The following is a 17,358-nucleotide window of genomic DNA, read 5'->3' as shown; positions in this document are numbered from 1 at the left end:
AAGGTTACAGGTCTGATCTGTTTGATGCATTTTTTATTTTTTGTCTTCAAGGTGTCCAGAGCAGAGCAGGGTGAAGGAGGCAGAGCAAATCTGTTCCATACAGACGAGCATGGAGGAGAGAAGAGCAGTCCTCAGAGAGCTGCTGGCGATCTACACCAAACTGTGCCCCGCTCTCAGCCGCCCTGAGCGAGCAACTGCACGGACTGACCTGAAGAACCTCCAAGAGCAATGGAGAGGCCTGGAGAGAGCTGTGGAGAGGAGGCTTCATCACATCAATGTCCACGCTCACGAAACCAAGAGCCTTCTGTCAGAGATAACAGGTCTAGAAGAAAATGTAGAAACAGTTGTCAAAACCCTTGAAGCCACGACCCCATCAGTTTCACAGTGGAACTGCAAAAAAACGCAGCATCTGATGGAGGCAAATGCTGATCTCAAAGCCTCCCAGCAGAAATACCTCCATTTGCAGCAGCTTTCCTCACCCCTACTCAGCTCCAGGTGGGAGAAGGAAACCAGAGAGATACAACAACGGCTTCAAATAGTTAAAGACAAAATCAGCCACGCAGAGGATCTGGTGACCTCCCAAAGCCAGACCAGCAGCAGTCCCATCATGGAGAAAATGATTGCGGTGATGAGAGATGGCCTTGCCTGGGCGAAGCAGACAGAGACTGACATTGAGGGCAGGAGGAGGAGGGTGTCTTTACTTCCTGAAGAGGTCCACCAGCAGCTCAGAGATCTGAAGAAGCTGCAATCTGATGTGATTAGCAAACAATGTCAACTACAAGCTCTGGTGGAGGAGGTGACAGAGCTGCTGCCACAGCTGGACCAGACTGAGGAGGTGCCAATGGTTCATTCCTCTCTCGAAGCCCTTAATAAACTCTCCAAGTCCACTACTGAGAAGCTGACTAATGCTATGAGGGACATAGAGTCTGGCCTGCAGACCAGGGAAAAGCTTTCAGAGCAGATTGCTGACCTTGACTCCTGGATTATTACACATCTGCACAGAGAGGCCTCTGGGAGTGCAGATGTTGAGCTCAGGAGCCCCACAGAACTTGATCGCAGACTTCGTCAGATCCAAGAAACCCTGGCTGAGGCTGAGAAGCATGCCGCAGTCTGGGAGGCGCTTTTAACAAAGAGTAAAGACATCTCCTCTGAACTCAGCTGCACAGAGAACTGTCAGCTTTTCGAAAAGCTTAGCGACATCCAGGAGGACATTCAAGCCATCAGCAGCTATGAGAAGGACAACAAAACAGAGCTTGACGAACTCATTCAGATTGTAGATTCTAGCAAGAAGAACCTTGTCGCCACCGAAAAAAGCCTGCGGCAGATGTTGGTGGACGTCAGCAAACACCGGTTCCCCATCACAACAGAGTCCTTGAAAGATTTGGATGCTTTCAAGGGCTTGATTTTGGAACACAAGTCCCAAGTTGAACTTTTGCAACCGTGGATTCCACAGGAGAAGACCAGAGGACTGCACTCAATCATGTCTGAAATCCACAGCAAAATGGCTTCCTTGGAGAGGAAGGCCTGTGACCATGAACAGTACCTGAGCATCAGGCAGGCGGTGGAGGACCTCAAGGAGACATTTCAGCAGCAGGTCCTTCACACCAAAGAAGACAGTATGACTCTGGAGGGGAGGTACAAACTCTGCCAAAGCCTGCTCATCCAGTATCCTCTGATTAAGCATTTGTGTGAGGAGGCTCGCTCCAAGCTTCAGCTGATCTCCACGGACCTGTATCCGTCCCAGCTGACCGCAGAACGACAGCGGCTCAAACAAAATGAGGAGAGCCTTGTCACCTGGCAGATGACGCTCTACAACAACCTCCGCACTATTGAGTGGGACGTACTGAAGGAACTCGACCTTGATTCAGAGAGGAGAGCCACTCGTGTTTTCCTCTGGACGACCCAGAAGGAGCTTCAGAAACTCACAGTCCTGGAGCCAAATGACACGGTTCTCGACCAAGAATACCAGAGAATCGTGGGTTTGAAACAAACGGTAGAGTCCAGAATCAGAGCCCTGGAAGTTCTGGAGCAAAAGAAAGGAAACAAAGCAGAAAGTCAATCCCAAGATCTCCAGCGCTTGAAGAAGGCCGTTATCAGTCACTGTGACACACACATGGTCTGTTGCATGTTTCCATTCTGTTCTAAATTATATAGTGTATGTGTGTTCTTTGTGTCTTTTCCTTTATTTGTCTATGTATCTGTTATTTTAGGAGAACATGGTCCAGGCCAGGGACTCTTTGACAGGCTACACCTGTAAAGTTAAGAAAGCAGTACAGTTCCTGAGGGACCTGGAGGCTTCTCTGCTGCCACTGCAGGGCTCTGCCGGACCCTGTTCTGAACAGCTGGAGGAGACCCAGCAGGCTTTAGCTGCACTGCAGGAGCAGTTCCAGACCCACGTGGAGGAGCTCCAGACCCAGGCTGCTCTGCATTCATACCTGTCCCCCCAGAAGGTGGAGCAGCTCCAGGAGACCATTCTGAGCCAGCTGCTGGTGAAGATGTCCACTCTCCAGGCAAAGGGCCACATGCGACTGGAGGGGCTCAGCAGGTACTGAGCACAAGGAGGGTTGAGTCCTTCAGTATTTGATCACAGAACTAAATACAAAGAAGAAGAAGAAATGTTTTTGATTGTGCTTCATTGATAAATTTGTCATTTTTCAGATGTGCAGAACATCACATAAATTACATCAGGTGCCAAGAAGAAATCATGCAGAGTGTGAAGAGCTCAGAGAACTGCCTCCTACAGTTGATTTCCCAGAAGCTCACCAGTCTGGGTGACTTCACTGACCAGGAGGCAAAGCTCCAAGTACGTAACAGAACAGGCTCTTATTTCTCCTCTTCTGTGAGCAAAGCATATGCCTAAAAGAAGAACTTCTTCAGTAGAACTCAGATCGCTTTCGGTTTTTAATTTAATATCATCAGACGGTTGGTGTACATCCAAGTCTGTAGGAAAAATGATCTGATTTGCTTCTTTCGTGTGCAGCTTCTCTCTCAGGCGGTGGACGACCTGCTGACGCGTCTGAAGGAGCTGAAGGAGTGGTGCCCTGAGCCGAGCTGTCGAGGAGTCAGGGAGGCTGTCGTTACTGCTGTCTGGAAACGAGTATCGAGGCTGTGGCTGTGCACGCAAAGGCTGAGAGGCCGCAGCAGGCAGAGGATCACAGAGTGGAGTGACGTCACCAACAGTGTAAGCAGACGTAGACACCAACAGTCTGAAGGTTTCCCTTCTCTAATTCGCTCACCTTGACGGAGGCTTGTGTGCATGTCGTCCTCTCAGGTGGAGAAGGCCTCTGCTGTGCTGGAGCAGGTCGAGGCAGAGCTTCCTGATGATGTGCCCGTGAAGCTCTCCACTGAGGCGCTTCATGACCTGTTGCAGTCCTGGGAACAGTACCAGGACAGACTGGACTGCGAGCATCGATCGCTGTCCGCCCTGGAGCTGCGTGCTGCCAGATTACTGGGCGTCCCTGCCCACTTGGAGTCGGCTCCTCCCACTCCTCTCTGCCAGAAGCTGCAGGTGATGCAGGCTCGATACGCCAGGTAAGACATGGCCTTACTTTAACTGTTGATTTCATTTCTAACTGTGATAATATGCTTTGTTTTGACCTGGTGTAGCTTTTCAGTGCTATGGTGAATAAGTCAATATAAGGGACATGTTTGTGTATTTGTCAGTATTAAAAAGAAGAGCAGAGAAGGTTTGGAGGCAGTCAGACTGGAGCTGGAGCAGAGAGAAAAGCTGTGGGAGGAACTTCACGGCCTTCGGGTTTGGCTGGAAGCCACAGGTGGTCGTCTGTCAGAGATGGAGCAGAGCGACGGTGCACACGAGCTTCCAGTGAGACACGTCCACACGTCACGCATGATGAAATGTTGAAGGCTTAGCACTATAAGTATTAGGACTCAGGTCCCAGTACACTTACTGTTTATGATGTAGACACAGAGACATTAAGTGTGTGTCTGGTAAATATGAAAGGTCTGAATCCCAGCGTTGACTTGGCCTCAGGCCCAGACGCTGTTTGGTGTTTACTATGAACCCACCAACCAGAGAATCGCTCTTTGTGAATTGAGAAGTGTTGGCTCCTGCTCAGGTACTGGAACACTCATGCGCACACACACACACACACACACACACACACACACACACACACACACACACACACACACACACACACACACACACACGCGCTCTCTCTCTCGCTCTCTCTCCTCTGGAGGGTCTGTTCTGATAAAGGAGCTCTCTTCCACCCCACCTCCCTCCCCCATCACTCACCAGCCCTCCTCTTATACCAGACACCTTTTGTTCACAGCTGTAAGTGGATCTCACAGTTGGCCTTTGTGGCCAAGTCATTTTCATGTGCACACACAAAACCGTTACCTCTGTACTTGTGAGGACACTCATTGGTCGACCCTCAGTGTGATCTTAACCCTTTACCTGGGTTTAACCCCACATAGTTTATTAAGGGGGTGAAGACCGAGTAGACAGAATTTTTCTTTCCTGCTCTTTGCTTTTATACACACGTCTCCCTAATGTGAACGCTTTGTCCACATACTCGCTCTTCGCTCTCCCTTCTTTTGTATCTCTCCGTCACACACATTCCCCAACGTTCAGTTTCTGAGCGATAGCATCACACGCCTCTGTTCTCAGAAGCGAGCGCATCGGACACTTTCACCCTAAGGTAGTTTCCTCCGTGTTGTTTCTCACTTCTGCAGATTTGTTTAGTTGGTAATTTTTGAATATTGTTGAAAATAGAAACAGGCAACTCCAGTTAATGTCGACCTGAGGAAATGGAAGTAGATCAGAAGCTCTGTTCAAAGAGAACCACAAATTAGCTAAATGCATCTGCGTTTCAGATACTGTAGGATTTAGAGCTGAAACAAGCCCTGTTTGTTTCTTCCAGGTTTCTGTTATTTATTGTGACTTTTTACTGATCCAGAAGTGACTTGTGCCTCTCTGGTTTAGGAGATCCACGTTCAGCTGTACACCCACAAGGCTTTACTACAGCGCATCATGGACAGCCTGAAGGTGAAGTACTCTGACACGGCCACGCCGGTGCCAGTGGAGGTCGAAGGCCAACTGCAGGGAGTCACACAGTCAATGAAACAGGTGGAAGTCAAGGTAGAAATAACTTGAACCTGTTAAGTGCTCTGGCTTCTAAGTGAAGTTTTCAACAGAGCAAAATTTAATAAATAATGGGAAGAAGTGGAGAACAGCTAATTGTTTGCAGCAGATGCACATGTTGTCCTCATGTACGGCTTCGTCCCCTTTGCTCTGTCAGGTTGGAGAGGCGGTGGAGCGGAGCGGTCCTGTCCACAGGCTGGGGGTGAAGCTGTTTGAGATCCTGGCTGGCCTGAGGTCAGTTCAGAAAAGACTGGAACAAAGAAGCCCCACGGTGATTGAAGCCAAGTTTACCCAGAAGGTGAGTAGGGACAAGCAGAAGAATTACTGTTCCTGTCATAAAGAAATCACTAGGAAATGACAACAAACCCGTCCTGTTCCCACAACGCTGTCCAGCGAGTCTGGGACGAGCTGGATGTGTGGCACTCCTGTCTGGCAGCCCTGGAGGTGGACCTGCAGGACCTGGAGAAGCCCGAGGACACACTGGTCCTCACAGAGAAGCTGGTGGAGGTCCAGCAGTTCCACTCCCAGCTGGCCAAAGAGGCGGAGCAGAGGACCACTCTCCTGAGCAAGGTCAGAGCAGCGCGCTCAAACTGTATATGGAAAAAACACCAAATATGAAGGAGTGCTTTTTTTTTCTGCTTGTTAAGATTTCTTAAGATACTAAATGTTGTTTTTCTTTGCTCAGATTCAAACGTGGCTTCAGGAGCATCAGGAAATGATCAACAGCTCTAAGAGCTGGATATGTGATGCTCAGTCGTGGCTCGCTGCTCCCTACACCTACACCACGGCTAAATGTCTCAGCAGTCACGTCCACACTCTGCAGGTCACTGACGTGAACTAAGATGTTAAGAGACTGCGATAACTTCTACAGTTCTTCAGACCTGTGTATGCAGTATTTTTTTATTGAGGACACTGTTTTGCAGATGGTGCTGAACGACTCGGCACAGATCCGAACCACTCTGCAGGGCTTCAGTTCAGTCCTTCAGGAAATGTCTCAGGTGTGTGATATCGCCACACTCCAGGAACAACTGGTAGAAGCTGATCGTCAGGTGGCCGACGTCCAAGACAGCTTCACGGCGCCTCTGTCTCAGCTAGAGCACGCTGCTGCGGTGAGTCTGGCTTCCTTCCTGATCATGGATGGGACCTGCTTTGATCATGTATGCCTCACTTACATATGACTTGTTGAATCCTAGGAGGTGGAAGCCATTGAGATTGAAATCAGGCGGATGGAGGGTCAAGTAGCAGAGATCAAGGCATTATTAACTTCCCCTGAGAGCTTGCCCAGCCGCAGAGAGGCCAGCCTCACGGTGAGGAAGCAGTGAATGCGGGAATCTGCGCAGCGTTCACCGGTTCTGATGTAACGAATGCTCGTATGTCTGCAGCCAATCGAACAGAAGATCCAGAGCATGAGGAGAACTGTGGCAGAGATCCAGAAGTGTAAACCAGGCCTTTGTCTGCCAGAGAAGGCCGAGGAGACGCTCACAGTGTTTGCTGTAGTCAACCAGCTTCAGACTCTGCTGCTTGAACTAGAGAAGGTTTGTCAGTGAGGCAATAAGTCCAGTAGCTGCATCCAGTTATTAAAGGACGGGCTTCACTAAAACCTTGTACCTGTATCCTGTTGTAGAAAGTCCCTGCTCTGTTCATTCAGCAGCCTCCAACTCCCGTCCAGGCCAAAGCTTCGTCAGCTCTGCAGCCTCCGCTCCTGAAATCCACTTCAGAGGAGGTGAGGCCTCCTCTCCCAGATGCTCCTATACTTCAACAGTCTGCTCATGTACCATGTGCTTGTCTGTCATTAGGAGGATGCTCAGGGCCAAATCAGAATTGTCCATATGGAGGAGGACGTCCTGAAGAGATCTGGAGCCACGCTGCTCACCGTGGAGCAGTCGTCACCTGAGCAGAGGCAGTCCTGGACACCTGAGCGCTCCCAGGTACGACATGTAGGAGCTGCCTGAAGGATTCACCATGTAACAACAGAGCTGTGGTCATCATCGTATTACACCAACTCCTAGTTCTTTACCTGAACTAAAGCGATTTCTAAAATCAATTGTTTCTTTCTCCTAAATTAGAATCTAACGTTTTAGGTCAACACTAACATGCATGTCTACCCATCCTTGCATGCGTCACTAACTGAAACGTGTGCTGCTCTAAAAAAAATGTTGTTTGTATCTGACTCATTCTTCAACTGGAAATGTATTTGACTGTTCAAAGTGCAGAAGCTGGGACATCAGCTAAAAATGTGAATCATGGCGGTTGGTGCTAAACAGGCACTGATGCAGGTCCCAGATGCACTTTCAACCTCTCCGTGTGACTGTACATGAGCGTGTTTTCGTGTCAGCAGCTCCAGGCTGAAGAAGCCGGAGAACAAAAGGGGAGTGAGGAGCAGAGAGTGGAAGAAGGTGGAGGAGGTGTTTTTTGGTGGCTCTGGGATCTTTTCCTGAGCACTGCTGCAGAGGTAAACTGTGGGGAAACCTTCCATCACATGCTGTTTTTCTTTTCTAACCTTTTGGTCACTTTTCGTCTTCGAGTCATTATCACCAAAGGTCAGCGACTAAATGTAGGTGGAAGGGATTTCCCTCACTTGATGGAAAAATAATTTCTCAAACTAATATAGATTTCCACATATTTGAAAGTTTTCTGCTTCTGTCTGAATGGACCCACAGCTTTTGTACCAGATGTTGACCTGGCACTGAGCCCCTTCTCCTTCCTCACCTCTACTACCATCTCCCACTCAGCACAACCCCTTCACTTGACTTGTGATGCGTAGCTTTGACCGTGGCTGTTTCAGCTTGTCTTCCTTTCCTCCCATCCCTCTCCCTGTTCCTGATTTTTCCTCTAGGGGGCACTATTGAACAGTGATTCTAATTTGTAATGGCACTGCAGGTGGTCATGCCTCATAAAAGTGTTACTAACAGCCTTTTCTCTTTCTAGTTTTTTTTGACTATGCTGATATTTGTCCCTTTCTGTGTCAGGAGCCTGCAGCTTCAGAAGAAACCAAAGCTGCCACTGAACAGACTGAAGAGACACAGGTAATGGTTCCATGCTGTCTCATCTGCTAAATGAGCAGAATGGTGTCACTCAGAGACCAGTGCTGACCATTCTTGATCTAAACTTGAGAGTCTGGCACCCTGTTGTTTTCTGTTATGATTCACTTGCATGTTTGATTTTAGGTGTTTGTGCACTTTGCTAAGAAACGGGTCAATAAGATCAGTGTAGTGTCTTTACAACCTTTCTGCTCAGTACAAATCAATAACCGCCGGCAGTAAGGCCCCCTAACGGTGTAGAAACTGACTCCTGGTGTTGTCTCACCTGACTGATCTCCTAACCCTGTTTCTTCAGGATGTTGAGGGCCCCACTGACACCACAGAAGCAAGTTCATCTGAAGCTTTATCAAAGCCCCTGGCCACAGTCAGAACCCAGTCGCAGTCCGAGAGCATGGTAAACGTCTCCAAAGCCGACTCTGGGTCCCAGCAGAGATGTGTAGTGTCCTAGATGTAGCACGTGTTTACGGGTAGTTCCAGAGTGTGATGGGAAACTTCTTAACCTTTGCTTGTCTAAAAGAAATCCTACAAACTCTTCCAGAACCTACTGTAGAACTGACTGTGTTTTAATCCAAATCAGACCTGCCATTCCTTCTAGAACCAGACCTGTCCTTCTCTTCTAATGCCGTCGACACCCAGCACTGGAACCTTCTAAAAGTAGTTTTAGAAAGTTTTAAAAAGGGTTTCCTGGCCTTTTCTAGATGCAGCATTTGTGTTGAATTATTATATACATTTTCTTATAATTATAACTTTTTTATAATAAACCAACAGTCTCTATATTAAATTCTACATTCAAAGCTTTACGCTTATTTTAAAAAACTCCTGGACATATTTCATATTAAAAAGAAACAAATTAAAATCGTCTAGTTCATTATTGAATGAATGAGACTTAATTACATTCTGTTCTCTGTATTTCTTCATGAGCCCAGATTTGAAAGCTTCTAGAACAAGACCAGGAACTTGTGTTTGATATGATATGACTTTCATCTATTGTATCTGATCTTTTCCAGCGTCGTTATTTAGCCCTCAGTGCATTTACATGGCAGAGCATATACTGGACTCTGCTTTCCATTAAGGAAAGTAGAGGACGGGACTAAGTGGTTAAATCTTTCAATCCTGTGCCAAAGCTGCACTTTTTCCAGGTTTAATGTTGTTTACGTAAAGATTTTCTGACCTTGTCCAACTTCAGAATAATTGTGCCTGTTTTACCAAGCGGTGAATGTTAGCGTAGGGTGGAGGGCGTGTGACTGGCGGTAATGAGCTTTTGCATGGACCTTGTGATGTTCTAGTTATTATGTAAACAATGTTTTCTTTATGTATCATGCAGATAATGATTTAAATGAGGTCTTACTGTGTTCACCTGCTCTCGGAGCTCCTTTCCCAGCAAATGCAGAGCATATTTAATAAACTCCCTGCTTTCTCGTATGCATCTGCCATTTGTGTTTCCATAAGCTGAACATGATGATAAGTTGTTGTTTACAGAGGTTAATAGTAAACTGATGAGCGGGACAGTTCAGCTTTTATGTCCCAGAAATGTCTCTTTTCTAAATAAGTGTTGGCCATGAAAATGCACAGGTTCAACAAAATCACACAAAAAACACTGTTACCCGGTGAAAACCATGTAACCTCAGATTTTGTTTGGTGTAATCTTTTAGGGGGACTGTCCTCAAAGTCTTATTTCTGTGCATGGAGTCATTAGAGGAGCTTTATTTGCAGTTGCAAGGTTTTCACCAGTAGTGTTTGACTCAGCCTGTCTTGTACACATCACAAGTACAAATAAACCCACAGCAGTGATTTACTCCAGCGTCTCTCTGTTTCTGTGTCAGGAGCTCATGAAAGGACAGAGGGGGCTTGCATGGAGGGGGGATGATAGCCACCCAGAGGGGCCGAAGACACACACAGTATATTCGCTGGGCGCACACACACTGAAGGAGTCATTCCCACCTAGAGAGGCAACTGCTTTTAGAGCTGCAAGGTCAGACAGCAGAGAGGTAGACGGCAGGATCAGGTCAGTGGAGCCACGCCGAAGCCCAGTTACAGCTAGAGACACAGCGGTGAGCAGCACACAGACACAGGCCCCTGCAGGCAGAGCAGCAGCCGCCTCCCTGCAGCACCAGGATGCCGCTGGGGGAAGGCGTCCTGCACAAAACCTGGTAAGACATGTTCCTCGCACAGCCGTCGTCCTCACACTAACAACTCAGGATGCACTGAGTCACAGTAACCAGACTTAGAACAGGTTGAGGTTTGACCGTCTTGTGGCCTGATGTGCATGTTGCACCGTTATTAGTTTACCCGCTGAATGCTGCGTTGGTCATGTATGTGATATGATTATATTTATAAACTTATGTTTAGATGGATCTTGAGGAAGCAGATGCCCTGAACTTCTCATTTCAGTCTGTGCCTCCGTCCTTTTCTTTCTTAAAAAAAAATCTGCTTCTATTCTTTAAAATGTAGCTTCTAAAAACAAAATTATTTCCAGTGATTCACTTTAAACTTTAAGTAAAAGCTAAATACTAAAAAGTTCACTAACTGCATATTTCCAGTATGAGGTAAGCTTTTTATTAAAACATACACCCTTAACAAACAGAACGATTCCTTTTATTCACATTAGACTTCTAACTATGAAAACTGGCCGAGTGGTGGTGTTGAATCCTGGTGATGAAAGCAGCTTTGTTGACTCTTGGTGTTCACCTCTCATTTGTACGAAAAAACTAACAAAGAAGCAGGTCAAAGCAGGAGTGGAGCAAAAAGCTACGTGTGCAGCTGAGATGAAGCAAGTCATGGGATGATTGACACCTACAGGGTGTGAACAGCTGAAAGAGGAAGCAGAAAGTCTTTAGTGAGGACGGCGCTCAGCTCCACCCTGTCGCCTGAGGCCTCTGTTCTTTCAGTCTGTCCGTCTCGTTGTTCCCATGAAAAACAGTCGCTGTCACTGGAGCCAGATCCAGGAAGTGGCTTCAGGCACAAGTGGGTGGAGCAGGGAGAGCGATCGAGAGCGAGAGAGATAAGCTGACAGGGAACAGGGAGGAAGCGTTGCTTAGCTCGTAGAACTGCACCTTGCTCAGGTGGACGACTCCGCCCCTTGGACGTGTTGAGCTGTGACGCTGGAGCAGGAACCATTAGCCAGGCGTGTTGTGTGTGTGTGTGTGTCCCAGAAGGAGCCTGGATGCCGGTCTGGGCCGTGCCCCCCTGAAGGCGCGCTTCATGGCTGCCTGGACAGAGTGGCACAGCTTGAGCAGTGGCTGCAGGAAGCTGAGAGGAACCTGCTGCCGGCGGCGCCAGTGACCATGCAGGACAGTGTGGAGCGACAGCTGCTCACCTGCCAGGTAAGCCCCGCCCCCACGACTCCAGGTGTCCGTCAAGATTTACAGGCCAGCAAACAATCAGTGTCGGATAAGGTGGAAAAGTATTTCAATGTTCAGCTTCACATCACAGGCGTGTGTTTATGGGTAAGAGCTTCATTTCAAGCCACTGATCATTTGACCTGAAAGTCACAAACGCTCCGCTCACTGTGGCTGATCATTAACCTGCTCGTCCACTAGGCTGCTAATAATAGCACCAAACGCTGGGTTTGTGGAGGAAGGAGTCAGAGTTCATCAGCTGAAGCGCTAAACCACTAAAGACATGTCAAACGTGTGGGCGTCTGTTTGCTTTTACTGCATTTTAGCTCCAAACGTTACAACTTCCAACATCTCTGAGTCATGAAACGTAACGTTAATACTGGGACTGGTTTCCAGGATTAACTCCCTGTTCACCCTCAGTGAAACTCGAGCCTCTATTAAAGTTTTAGAGCCTAAACTCGTCACGCGTCACATTTGAATGCAGGTTTGTAGGCAGACGCAGCAGCTGTTGTATGTTCAGCTTCTTCATAGACGTCTAACGTACACACCGCAGCAGCCGCCGATCTACGCTGGGTATTTAAAATGTTTAACGAGAGCAGGAAGGGAGATGAAAGAGCACAGATGTTTAATAGGGGAGTGAATAAAAAGTAAAAGCCAGAGCAGGTCCAGCAGGTGAATAAAAGGCTCCATAAAAACACTGAATTCCTCCAAACGTTTGGTTTCCTCCTCTCTGGTCCAGAGTAGAGCTGTTAAACTGCGTGTGCTTTGATGTAGGAGATGCTCATGGAGATTGAGCAGAAGGTGGTGAGTCTGTCTGCGCTGACTCAGGCTGCTGACCGGCACCAGCAGGAGGAACTGGGAGCTGTGGGATCCCAGCAGGAGGTGGCTGAGCTCCTGTCCTCCAAACTGCAGCTCCTCAAGCTCAACCTGGTCTCGTTCCAGCAGCTCCTACAGGAGCGACTGGAGGAGGAGGGCTCCTCCAGGGAGCTGCAGGAACAGACTCAAGGAGTCTGCCTCCCACAACAGGTGACTTGAGGAGCCGTCTCTGTTTCAAACAAGTCTAAATGACAAAACTGTTTGGGGCTAAGATGCTTTGTTCTCATCCACCCTGTGTCTAAGTCAAAGCGCAGCAGCAGCTTTCAGGAACTTTTCTCGTCGCCAAGAAACAAACTCCTGAGGCAAAGCAGCCTGCAGCAGCAGAAGGTATTAACACAATCAGTCACGTTTAATCGGTGGTTCACCATAATATGTTCAAAGATTAGGAATCCGAACGAGAAAAAAACTCGCCAGCAAAATGCAAAACCAAACAGTCAGTGCAGCAAAGCTCAGCACAAAGTCTGTGCGTCCGAGTGTTGATGCAGCTGGATGTTGTTTGCAGGAGCTGGAGCAGGAGCTGACGGAGCAGAGAGGTTTGACTCAGGCCATCATCCGACTTCACAGCCAGGACACAGCATGGTATCAAATCTGGCTGGTTAATACTGTAGCTCTCCTTTTTCCAACCATCGTTCCACATCTTGGCCTTAGAATAATTATGTGGTTTTAAATTACATTTGACATCTGATGACTTAAATCCACAATTAATTTTATTAATTAATGCAATTTTCCATTTTCTACTCCCATAAACATTTAAAGCACCTTTTATGGTAAAAGTCTCTGCTGTCTATAAATAAATAGATAAACTGAGGATCTATGCACTTCATGTTATTTGACAGCATTTCCTGCAGGAACCTATTTCACCACCAGGGGGCAAAGAACGCGTGAGACAGGCAGAGACAGGCAAAAGGAGCAGGAAGCTGCTGAAGTGGTAATTTTCAGCTCTTTCTCTCCCTGCAGCTCGGCTCCTGCTGGGGCTGATGTGGAGGAGGACTCCGCTCAGAAGAAGTGGGATCACCTTCACAGCCGGCTCCTGGCTGTGGAGGAGAGCTGGCTCCTTCCTCCCTCTGAGGTCAGGCCTTCATCATGAGAGCTGAAGTGCTTGATTATCACTTTTCACATACAAAAAAAGGGGAGAAATCGGTGTTCTCACCAAGCTTGATTATCACCTTCTTTGAGCAGACGGCACGTTGTTGTGTCTTTGGTGTTATGGGAACTCCTGCAGGGCTTGATAGGAATCGTGTGTGTCTCTGACTTTCCTCCTGATGTTTTTCTCTTTATATGTGGCAGCGTCTCCGTATACGAGGCTCTCTCTCTCTCTCTCTCTCTGAAGGTGACAGACTCATCTGTGAGTCGTACTGATGGAACAGCAGGATGTATGATTGGCACGCAGCATCTGAAAGAGCTCCAAACCCACATCATCCTTCTGAGGGAGCTGGGACAAAAAGCTGCAGCGCTTCCGAATCAGGTGAGGAGCCAGCATCCTGACTGTTTGACACAGAATATAGCATGTAGGTTGTGACCTTTGACCTTTGGATAGTTTCATTTTGAAGGCTGCTTTATACTGGACGCGCTATTGTATCTGATAAAACAATTTAAAAACAATCTTTGGAAGCTCAACAAAATGTTATATATTAATAATGTCAGGTTTGGTATTAATGAGAGTGAAAAGTAAAGTAAATGGAAGCAGCTACATACAGAAGCCATAGTGTGTAGCTTTTTCTCAATTCATTTTTGGGAAGAGACGTGCTTCAAAGCTTCCTGTGACACAGACTCTCAGAACAGCTCTGACAGTAATGGGGAAATGTTCTATAATATTCCCTAAGGAGACTCTGTGGTATCGAGCTGAGTCTCAACCACAGCTGAACGGGATGAAGAGAAAGAGAATCTGGAAATCAGGCCCAGAACTTTTATGTTAGTTTGGCGTGAAACATCTACACCACTGCCTGTTGTTAACAGACATTTACCTCCTCTTCGGAGCTCAGGTGGAATCAACAGCATTTAAATCCAAACACTGCATTGTCTTCTGTTCTCTGCCTCCAGACCTGCTCTGTGGATGTCTCCCACCAGACTCTGGATGAGGGCTTGTTCCATGTTCTGTGTGGAGCATCACTGTCGCTGTCCTCCCTCAGAAACATGCTGCTGTCACCTGCTGTGGCAGCACATGAGGGAGACGCTCAGCTGACGCTGCTGCAGGTGGTTCTTTGAAAGCTCAGATCACAAACCTGCCTATTTGATGACAACGCTTGACTTGTCTGTAATCTTGTTCCCTTCAGAGTCTGTCAGCGGAGTTGGCCACATTTAGCAGCGAGCTGGTCTCTCAGGGGTCAAAGGTCAGCCTTATCCTGGGTTCAGAGCGTGGTCAGCGGTGTGTTGATGATCTGAGCAGAATCCTTCCTGTGGTCGAAGCCGCTCTGAGCAGCAGAAAGAAGCAGCTCGTAAACACGGAGCAGGAGACGGAGAAGCAGCAGGTCAGAGGTCACGACTGACTCCTGTTAAAGCACCGAGCAAAAGCATTAACACCAACAAGTATTCAGTCTGGGGTCATCTGTGATTATTTACTTACAGTCACTGACAGCATCCCTTCACCTCATTATAACAGTTCCACAGTAACCTTGTCTGTCTGACTCTGATTAAACAATTTGTTGTTTGCATGGGACGGTCAAACAACAGGGAAAGCTCCGAGCGCTGCATGCAGCCTTCACCTCTAACCAGTCCATCATTCCCCAAGTAATGAATGACTTCAGTGGAACACTGAGCTCTAACGAACACCTGCAGGTACCATGGTCACGACATCCCATCATCATAAACAGTGATAGTGGATGGAACAAAAGCATCAGGTTAAATTAAAGATTGGTCTGTCCATTTTCTAGGCTGTGGTTCAGATGCAGGAGCGTCTGCAGCAGCAGGTGGAGCAGGTGGACTCGCTGCTGCAGGAACATGGACCCGACCTGCCCGCCTGCCTCATCCACCAGGCCACGCAGCTACAGGTGATGGGCAGCTTCACCCTGAGCCTCCCTCACTGAACGTGCGCTAGTTGGAGGTGACTGAGGTTCTGCTCTTTGTGCAGAGTGAGCTGGACACGGCTCTGGGTGGGGTTGGCGCTCGCCGTGAGGAGCTGAGGGGCAGCGTGGAGCTGCAGGAGCAGTATGAACGGCTGGTTACCAGCCTGAAGGAGCTGCTCCGTCTGGGCTGTGAACGCCTCGCACAGCAGCCTGAGCTCCAGAGCAGAGCTCAGCTCCAGCAGCAGCTCAGCTCACACGAGGTCAGTGGGTCCGCGAAGCTGCTTCAGCGTCTAAGAGGGCTGAAAAATGAATGTCTGGTGTTTTCTGCCTTTTCTCAGAGGTTCTTCCAGTTTCTGGGTCATCGTTCCAGGACTCTGCTGTACCTGACCAGCAGACTCCCAGAGAGCGCCCTCCAGAGGTGGGAGGGTGTGGTGTCCGGCCTGCAGGAGGAGCTGAGCCGACTGCAGCAACGAGGACTCGAAAGGGGAGCAAGCATGCGGGAAACGCTGCAGGTGAGACATGAGATGTGGTCTGATGCCCGCTGGAGCGTGACCGACGCCTGCTGTGACCCTGCATCACCATCACCGCTTCTCCGTCTGCGGCAGATGTGGCTGCAGTGGGAGGAGGACGCCGCCTGGTCAGAAACCCTGCTGAGACAGATTGACACTTCATTTCCCACGATGCTCGGGTGCCGTGACTCTGATGAGCAGATCTTAGAGAAGCTCCGTCTCCTCCGGGTACTTTCTATTAACACTGTGCCTCGGCACGTTTCGCTGTGTTCCACCGGGCCCATTTGGAAACCGCTGTTCTCCAAACTGTACGCTGTGTGTTGCACTCAAACCTAAAAAGCTCAATTAAATACAAGCAAATGGGTCGACTGCAGTAGAGGAGCATTATGTTCTCTGGCTTTGGTGCCAGTTATTAGATGAGGCTCCATCTGAATTTAATTCATATCCCGTGTCCTGAGTGGGAACCAGACCACAGGAGGCCAGAGGCTGCTGGAATCTAGGAAACTCTGGTAAATTAGAGCAAACTAGTCACAATACATTTACCAACCTTTTTGTCTGGCAGGAGCTGCTGGTTTCTCTGGAGCAGAACGAGGCTCGGCTCAGTCGCACGCTTGAGGCCGGGCGCCGTCTGCAGAGGCTGGGCTGTAGGTCAGTGGGTGCGTCCACCAACCACATGGAGGCGTTCTGGAGGTCGCTTCACAAAAGAGCAGAGCAAGAACGCGTCAACTGTGACAGACAGCAGAGGTTAAGGAGCAGGTAAGAAGACGACGCAGATGCTGAGAAAAAGCCGCTGAGGTGTCTTGTTTTCTACATGAAACTTTTCCACCTAAACACAGATTCCTTCATGACTCTGCTGTGCTCGCTGAATGGATGGGAGGGGCCAGAGAGCTGATTGACAGCTGGAGATGTCTCTCGGTGTCAGGCAGTGAGGAGATGGATCTTGAACAGAGGCGTGACTGCTATTTCCAGTTTGTTGTGCGTATTTGTCACCCGCTTTTGATTTGCTTGAGTAGAGAACTGATATAACAGAACAAGCTGTTTCAGGCTTTGACCAAAGAGCTGGAGCCCAGTTTGGACATGAAGGTGAGAGTGACCGGTGCAGGGATGCAGCTGGTCCAGGTCAGTGACACAGAAGACACCGCTCCCAGCCAGAGTTTGGACCTGGGCCTGAGCTCCATCGACTCCCAGCTCAGACAGCTGGAGCTGGACTGGTCCAGTCTGATGGAAGATGTTCCTGTTGTGCAGGAAGCTCTGCATGCGGTGAGGAACGCTCCCTCCAGTCCTTATCGCTCCCAGCTGCCTGAGGATTCATCGTTGCATATTTATTTATTTATTAATACAGCCCAGAAAAATACACATTAATAAACAGACACAAACCTTACAATTTATTATAGATAAAATGTTGGTATTTTTAGATTTTACAGTTTTCAGTTAACGTTTTAAAGGTGTTTTTAGCTGCAGGTCGTGTTGGTAAAATTCTACTAA

General features: G+C 48.3%; 1 protein-coding gene across 8 annotated transcripts in view; it reads left to right on the top strand.

Moving 5' to 3' along the window:
* The window catches only part of LOC114848153 (nesprin-2-like), a 46,101-nt gene that overhangs the window by 10,453 nt on the left and 18,290 nt on the right, over window positions 1-17,358 (top strand). For 4 of the 8 annotated variants that reach the window (XM_029138416.3, XM_029138414.3, XM_029138413.3 and 1 more), the window contains exons 5-39: window positions 52-2,116; window positions 2,211-2,545; window positions 2,659-2,803; window positions 2,981-3,181; window positions 3,272-3,531; window positions 3,664-3,823; window positions 4,949-5,104; window positions 5,265-5,405; window positions 5,501-5,677; window positions 5,793-5,930; window positions 6,031-6,216; window positions 6,301-6,414; window positions 6,490-6,642; window positions 6,732-6,830; window positions 6,904-7,035; window positions 7,443-7,559; window positions 8,077-8,133; window positions 8,444-8,542; window positions 9,972-10,298; window positions 11,301-11,471; window positions 12,261-12,512; window positions 12,606-12,689; window positions 12,865-12,941; window positions 13,320-13,431; window positions 13,693-13,827; window positions 14,403-14,555; window positions 14,636-14,830; window positions 15,033-15,137; window positions 15,233-15,349; window positions 15,430-15,624; window positions 15,703-15,876; window positions 15,970-16,101; window positions 16,436-16,629; window positions 16,710-16,848; window positions 16,918-17,133. In XM_029138416.3, coding sequence (XP_028994249.1) covers window positions 52-2,116; window positions 2,211-2,545; window positions 2,659-2,803; window positions 2,981-3,181; window positions 3,272-3,531; window positions 3,664-3,823; window positions 4,949-5,104; window positions 5,265-5,405; window positions 5,501-5,677; window positions 5,793-5,930; window positions 6,031-6,216; window positions 6,301-6,414; window positions 6,490-6,642; window positions 6,732-6,830; window positions 6,904-7,035; window positions 7,443-7,559; window positions 8,077-8,133; window positions 8,444-8,542; window positions 9,972-10,298; window positions 11,301-11,471; window positions 12,261-12,512; window positions 12,606-12,689; window positions 12,865-12,941; window positions 13,320-13,431; window positions 13,693-13,827; window positions 14,403-14,555; window positions 14,636-14,830; window positions 15,033-15,137; window positions 15,233-15,349; window positions 15,430-15,624; window positions 15,703-15,876; window positions 15,970-16,101; window positions 16,436-16,629; window positions 16,710-16,848; window positions 16,918-17,133 — 7,513 coding nt within the window. The remainder of the gene's footprint in view (window positions 1-51; window positions 2,117-2,210; window positions 2,546-2,658; window positions 2,804-2,980; window positions 3,182-3,271; window positions 3,532-3,663; window positions 3,824-4,948; window positions 5,105-5,264; window positions 5,406-5,500; window positions 5,678-5,792; window positions 5,931-6,030; window positions 6,217-6,300; window positions 6,415-6,489; window positions 6,643-6,731; window positions 6,831-6,903; window positions 7,036-7,442; window positions 7,560-8,076; window positions 8,134-8,443; window positions 8,543-9,971; window positions 10,299-11,300; window positions 11,472-12,260; window positions 12,513-12,605; window positions 12,690-12,864; window positions 12,942-13,319; window positions 13,432-13,692; window positions 13,828-14,402; window positions 14,556-14,635; window positions 14,831-15,032; window positions 15,138-15,232; window positions 15,350-15,429; window positions 15,625-15,702; window positions 15,877-15,969; window positions 16,102-16,435; window positions 16,630-16,709; window positions 16,849-16,917; window positions 17,134-17,358) is intronic. The other 4 variants (XM_029138415.3, XM_029138419.3, XM_029138418.3 and 1 more) reach the window with 4 other exon arrangements.

The sequence above is a fragment of the Betta splendens genome, chromosome 22, assembly GCF_900634795.4.
Source record: "Betta splendens chromosome 22, fBetSpl5.4, whole genome shotgun sequence".
NCBI classification, from domain to species: domain Eukaryota; kingdom Metazoa; phylum Chordata; class Actinopteri; order Anabantiformes; family Osphronemidae; genus Betta; species Betta splendens.
This window is presented reverse-complemented; position numbering and strand designations above follow the sequence as displayed.